A 7,366-nucleotide genomic window follows, 5' to 3' on the forward strand; every position below is an offset into this window, starting at 1 on the left:
CATCGGCGGCGGGAGGCTGCGCGCACCTGCGGCGGCGGCGGCTACCGCGCCGCGCAACATGGCGGCCTGGGGCCGGGGGCGGCGGGGCCGCGCGTCCCCGCGGCGGCGGCAGCGCTGCTCCCCGGGGCCTCGCCCCGGCCGCTTGCGCGGGCTCCTTCCCCCCTTMTCCTCCTCCGCAGCCCGTTTTGAAGGTGCCTTTTCCTGCCCTCACCTTGAAATCGAGGGGGGCGATGGTTTAGTCACTTTTGTGCGAGTCTGCAAAGCTGATACCTTTATTCGCGGTGCTGTAATTATCCTAGAGACGATGCTTGACCTGACCCGGCTTTTTAAGGCATTTTCTGCGGTATTTATAGTAAGGGGAAGAACGGTCGCGTTATGCCAGCTTCTCAAGCAGGATGTAGCTCTGCCGGGTCCCCGATCTTATAAGGGTATAAATCTGTTCTCGTGCAAAATTTCCGTAGAGGTAGCCGTGAGGGAAGCTGTCCACGCCTCTGAGCTGTGAGACATCAGATTTAGTAATCTCGGGCAAGTAGCTGTGTCGCAGTGGACTTGGTAAATGCAGCGATGTACACCGTTTTTGTTAAATTCTCTCAGTTTCAGAGCTAATAAATGTGTGAAGTCAGGGGAAATAGAGTAACTGACTCGGTTAATTGTATGCTGTTACCATTTAGGCTATTGGTATAAAATCTGATTTAGAACTAGGGACTTAAAACACTTCTAAGCATGCTGTTTCCTTCAAAACATGCTCCCAAAACCCTCTTAACCAGCTGACCAAACCTCAGAACAAACTCTCAGTCGTATGCATTTAGGATCTTGATCCCCATGAATGTAGGGCTTTCACCATAAGGTGAATCAACTCTGAAGTTATATTGATCCAGTCATATTGTTATGATTTTGAAATTTAGTTTAGATTCCAGAACTCACACAGACAGTCTGAAAAGATAGATGTTAAACTGAGGTAGAAGCTGTGGATGGAATACCTCTATTGATACAAATATTTTTTTGCTCCCAAAAAAGTATTTCTGATGCTCAGAGTTTGAGATTTCTGTGACACTTGTAACTTTTTTACTGATAAAATAGGACGTCATAGGCGCCATTTGTTTGCTCTTGCTGAGTTTGGTATTTTTTGTCAAGAGCTACTGAATTTGGCTATCCACCCTCTCTTAGACGTAGTCAGAGGTGTATGCTTCACACAACTTGTGTTTGGGAAAGTGTGCTAGTTATATTAGAAGCTTCCCATAAGAATTGCTTTATCAAATATGGACATGAAGATCTGTGAAGCTGGATGTCGCCTCTGTAGCGTATTGGCTTTCTCTTTCTGTAAGCTGGGCAGAACCAGAAGCTACACAGAGTTGTTATTCCTGCCTCTCTGTAAGCTGTTGAAATGTCCAGTTTCTGACACAAAGTGTTACACTGAATGGTAATATTAACAAACTCTGTTGCTAGTATTGCAACACTTGCTGTTCTTTGGGGTTGTTTCTTAAACAGTCTTCCAACGGGATATTTTGCTTTTGTTAAGATGTTGATGTTGCTAATTTGAAATGACTACCCTGTCACCGTGTAAGATGTTGATGTTGCTAATTTGAAATGACTACCCTGTCACCGTGCATTAGCCACTTATGTGTGGAGGTCGACAGTCTTGCCTGTGCAGTGATCGGGACCTAACTGAACAGCAGAACTGAACAGCACTGGCTCTTTATAAAGAGGGGAAGATACTTTCCTGAATACTCAGCAGCAGTTGACTACTTGTCATTACACAGTTGTATGCTCTTTATATGCTGGCAGCTCCACACTAGGGTCTCTGCATCAGTGACGAAAACAGAAAACCTAAGCAGGAATACAGGTATAGAGAGTGTTAAAAATAGCACCTTAGACTGGAGTCTAGAATAACTGCTATGACAGAAATAGTGTTCTGTCTGCTTGGAGACTTATTAACTTAAAATTACTTAATTACTTAAAAGTACATTGACATCAGCTGAGTGAAAAGTCTGTATAAATAATGAATTTCTCCTTGTATGCACAGTCTGTGATGGAAATGAGATTGAAATCTGTTATATTCTGGATGACTGAACCTAATTTGTTTTTAAATAGAACTAGTTTTCATTAGCATCACTTGGATTACATGAGGCAAGAAATAAGATTCTATTTTCTTATGAAAGATATCTACTTTGAAAGGACAGTTGAGGGTGTATTAAACACTTAAAATAGAACTAGTTGGTTAGAGACTATAAACTTTCATAACAGCTGAATTCTTACTATTTTATAAGATTTTTAAATGCTAAAGATTTCTATTGTGCTCATTTCGTGTCCAGTATCTAATTTTCTAGATAGATTTAAGAAGTCTGGCAGCTGTTGTCAGAAAGGTTTCAATTTTTTTCCACATACAACAAGAGAAATATTTTCTAATCCTTCCAGACCTATGATGAATTTTTACAGTGAAATGATTGAAGGGAGCATACTGTGTAGTAAAGGTTTGAAATGCAGCTAGGCTTTACGCATGTGTAGGGACTTGCTACTATCTGTAAATCATAAGTAAAAGTAAAGTTACTGGAAAAAAATGGCTGTCACAAGTCTCTTATAAGAAACTTGATTTTGCTTATTTCATCCAAAATGGTGTAGTTCATCCTTCTGTAATTTCTGGTAAATTTTCAGCAAAGTAGGAAGTGAAATAGAAAAGAGAATGAACTTTCTCAGTTCTAGCTAAAGAAAAGATCTCTTCAGCTGTGAGAACTTAAGTTAAATGTAAAAGAGCTTTTAAGATTTGATTTTACATTTTCATAGTCCACTTTTTTTAGCTTATTGCCATGAGAAAGGAGTTAGCAGCTGGAGGAAGATTACTTGTTGTTCCCATTGACTGCCATCCTGATAAAAGCCAACTGATAAACTGACAGTTCTTCCTTCCTGGAGGCTTTTTTCTTCTTTTCCTTTTTTTGGGGGGGGAGACATTGAACTTGGTTTGCTAAGTTTCAGTATCTAGTGACCCCTTTTGGACTACTCGTCTCAGGTATAGCTAGAGGGACAGGCAATCAAAGCTGAGTCGCATTTTTACAGGATGCGGCACCTCCATCAGGTGGTCAGTAAGTTTCACTCCCTGGGTAGGTGGGGAAAGAGTCAAACAGTTTGACTAAGATCTCTTCATGAGCTGTCCAAATCATAGGAATGCACAGATCTGGCACAGTTTTGTGCTCTATCCTCAGGAATGCACTCTACTTCTTTAATTTCTTAATAAATGCAACCTTCCTTCCTTCTGGTAAATCATGCTTTAAAATTGCCCAAATTTTCAGTTTGAAAAATAACCTTACAGTGCCTCCTACGATGTGAACAATAATATTATTGTGCCTTTTAAAATGTCATCTTTGCTCTGTGCCTGCAGCCAAATGAATTTTGTTTTCCGTTTTTGTTTTTGGAAACATTGCTTTGCTTTGCTGCAGGATGTAGTGGTCACATATCTGCAATTTGTGTATAAGACACTAGGTTTGTAAATGGAAATAAGCTCCTGTCTCAGGCACATGAAATAATTTCATCCGAAGGTTAAAGAATATGTTCAAAACTAGCAAGTAGAAGCTAAACAAAGTGTTCATGATTGATCTGAGCTTTCTCCTGCCACTCTGTAAAACCAGGAAAGAGTTAAGAGGATATATTGCATCCCCTATTCAACATATTCTTCCTTTCCTGATGAGACAGCCTTAGTAAGCTGAACCCAAATCTGAGGACCCTTGCTCAGATACTGCTTCTCACTTTTTCATTGTAAATGTTTCTTGCAGAATAGGTCACTTGTCCTTTCTGGTAGTGATAAAAACAGATCTGTTAAAATCTTTAAACATTACTGAAATACTTTGGAAGCATTAAAACAGCTGGGTTTCTGCTTTGTAAAAAGCCAAAATATAATGAGAAAAAGTTAAACATTTATATACAGAATAGGTTGTATGTCTTCCTAAAAACTTTAATGTACTCTTTGGAGTTTAAGAGCAGCTCAAACCCTTTTGCAATGTAAAAATTACAGAAAAAGCTGTTGTCACCTGAACGCACTCAAAGTTACTCAGCTTGGAGTTCAGCAGCCTCTGTACTTCAGGTATCTAAAGCAGGTTTTGCAGACCAGCTTTAATTTGAAGGAAGTATAGAAGTGAAGATGGAAAAGTTAGGATATCTGGTCAGTAAAACTATTGTTCTGATGAAACTGCTGTGGAAGGCTGAGGTGAAATCAGTGTTAAAGCTCCCATCCTTGTTCTCGTGGATGCCTACATTGGCTTGGAAACATAATGTTGATTATCACCAGGGATAGCAACAATGGAGTATCTAGGACGGTCAGGAATGTGTTTGGAAAATTGGGGGAGGTTTAGTCTTCACTCTGTGACAATGCCTTGGTTATGTCTGTGCTTTGCTCATAAATTAGCTGTTATGTTTGGGTTATGATCTAAATCTACCTTTTGAGTAGTTTTTCTTTTAAGGAATCCCAATGTATTTATATGTTCTTACCTGTCCAGGGTACACTGGAAGGGAAGATGAACATATTTGTTCATTTCTGGGGAGGGGGAATCTCTGATGCAGTGGTAAGAACTGCAAAATGATTGCAGTAGGCATCTGCATTGAATGCTATTTTAATAAGCAATAATCTCTCTACCTTTTCCTTTTGCAAGCGTTATGTGTCACAAGTCATCCTGAATGGAGAAAAATTGTTAGATACGGCAATATATATAAGACAAGTTACAGTGGTGCTGTAGGCCTGAAACTGTACATTTTAAAATAAATATGTTGTCATTATAAACACTTAGAATGTTTGTGCTACCCTACAGGCATTTTAAAGAGTATTCACATTAGCCTGCATAAACAAATAAACTGCAATCAATTAACTTTAAGTAAGAACAGCAATGCAGACAAACCACAGAGGAAATAAAGTGCAATTAGTGTTTCAGTTTCTCTGATTTGAACAGATAAAGTGACAGATAGCTTTTGCCATAAGTGTGCTATATCTTTGTTCTGTTTCCCATTACACCATTATCCTCCCTCAGGGATCCCTCAAACGTGTTTTCTCTTTTCTTTTTATAAATTTTCAACTGCATGGGAGTGATGAGACTATTTAAAATTCTCCTGTGTCTCTGCACTTGTCTGAGTCAGCAGAATGCCTACATCTAGGTAATGCGTTCCTGAACAGCTCCAGTGCAGAATATCCTCTTTCTATCCATTGGGACAGTCATCTTGGCTTTTCTGCTGTTCTTTATGCTTTCACAATGCTTAAGTAAAAAATGTCTTAACATCACAATAATTTATATTATTAAACACAGATAAGCCTACTCTGAGTTGGCCTGTTTTTCACTGTCATTGCACAGTCAACTGAAAAATAAAGTGAACATGTTTTTTTAGCCATAACAAGTATTGGTAAACTGAATCATTCTCTAACACATACAGTTACTAATTCAGTAAACACTGTTTGTTTTTGTTCTTGCTTTGTTTACTCTCTTTTCCTTTTTTAGGATGGCTACAGCTCCCCCAAGTTATTGTTTTGTAGCTTTTCCCCCACGTGCAAAAGATGGGCTGGTGGTGTTTGGAAAAAACTCTGCACGGCCTAGGGATGAAGTGCAAGAGGTGGTCTACTTTGCGGCTGCAAATCATGATCCAGGAAGTAAAGTCGAGGTAAGGTTTAATTGTTGCATTCAAACTATGACAAGTGACTATCACTGCAAGAAATGATGGCTGTCTTGTTTTCTTGTTGGATTGTGGTGTCCTTGTTCCCTTTATTCAAAGTGGTCTTGAGTTGGGAGAAGGCAAGGTTTTTGAAAGTCCCTACAGTGAAGCTCAAAGCGAGTGATTTGTACTTTCTCCAGCAGGCAGCCTGAACTGCTCAGATCTCAGGTATTTGCAAGTGTAGGCCAGAGACTGTCTTTTCCTTTTAAGGGAAAAATCTGCTGGTTAACTGCAAGTAGAAGCAACTTTTTCGAAAGTTGATTGTTTTAAGTGTTAGTTTTCTTGTTGGTGGTTGTTCTTTGACAGTTGTAATAGGGCCTGACTCTGCTAGGCCTGTTGCAAACCAGATTGCAAGCTCTTTGAGGCACAGATTCATTGCTATCAAATAAAGAAAAGAGAGGAGAAAAACAAGACCGTGGGATTTTTAAGCCAAATATAATTCTTGTATAGTTGGTCATGGTGATGTGGCCTCTAGCTGAGGCACCTGCATCATGCTCATTTTGAGTGCTGTAGCTTCTCTCTGAATCCAAACTGGATGCAGAGTCCTAAAGTTGGACTCTGATGCCATGGATGCAAGTTCAGAGAGACTCTACTGGAAGTCATGTTAATTATAATCTGTTACTGCAGCTGCATTTTAATGACAGGAGAAATGAAAGGATAAACAGATGTGGAAGGGTGAACAAAGGGATAAGTCAGGTGAGAAGACAGGAAGTGTTTAGTGACAGTGGAACGAGAAGACTGAACCTGTGGAATGAAAGTGGAGAGTTGATGTGAGTAGCTGTTTGAGCAGAAGATTCAGAGCCCAGCAAGCACTGTTGGAATTTAGAGAGATTTTTGAGGCTCCAGATTCTTACTCCTTCTGGCAACAGGGAAAGCAGGAATTTGAATTCAAATTCAGGCCCTCCATTCGGCCTCCTCCCTTCCCTGTGGCCGTGCAGGAGGCTGAGGGCACCAGCTAGTCCACACCAGGCTGATATCTCTCCTCCATAGAGATCCTTTTTGGAAGAGATCCTAAGGCCAGTTTTTCCCTGTCCCCCAAGTAAGACCACTTTTGAATTTCAGAGGACCTAATGCTGTTCCTCTTTTGAACGATTAACACACTCAAACATTCAAACTGCTACTGACATGTGGTACAAACTGGGCATTATTAAATGGTTTAATCTTGAATATAAAGAAATCCCCTCCCCGTGTCCAAAAGCACTAACTGCTGTTAACTGCAGTGCTGCGTCAGTAGCACTGCAGTAGACCTGTGCTTATATGCAGAACACAACTGTGACAGTGAGAAGACAAGAAAACTTAAAAGCAGTTTTTTAAAGCTTCTCTTCACTGAAGATGAAAATGAAAAAAAACATACTTGCTAATATGGAAGAAGAATTTCTAGCAGCTGCTCTTGAGTCTTTGTAGCCTCAAAGGAGAATGCTTTGTAAGAGCTTAGTGTTGGAACATTTGATTCTTTTGGTCTTTTTGCCCCATTCTTTGATAAGATTATCATGATTTGTTGTAGGGTGAGCTGAGCCATATACAATGTGTTGTGAACCCCTTTCTCACCTCAGGATTCACCGGTTTAGAGTCTTATACAGAATTCAGTCATAAACTGGACTCTTGCTTTTCCAGGACTTTTGGAAATGTGATAGCCTTTGCTATCAGGCTTCACTCTGTTCTTTTTTTTTTTTTCTTTTTTTTT

General features: G+C 39.9%; 1 protein-coding gene across 1 annotated transcript in view; it reads left to right on the plus strand.

Moving 5' to 3' along the window:
- The first annotated feature begins 5,472 nt into the window (after positions 1–5,472).
- The window catches only part of SCRN1 (secernin 1), a 31,357-nt gene continuing 29,463 nt past the window's right edge, over positions 5,473–7,366 (plus strand). The window contains exon 1 of the mRNA XM_085307533.1: positions 5,473–5,631. Coding sequence (XP_085163659.1) covers positions 5,473–5,631 — 159 coding nt within the window. The remainder of the gene's footprint in view (positions 5,632–7,366) is intronic.

The sequence above is a fragment of the Rhea americana genome, unplaced genomic scaffold (assembly GCF_003343005.1).
Source record: "Rhea americana isolate MKP2758 unplaced genomic scaffold, rheAme1 scaffold_26, whole genome shotgun sequence".
Lineage (NCBI taxonomy): Eukaryota > Metazoa > Chordata > Aves > Rheiformes > Rheidae > Rhea > Rhea americana.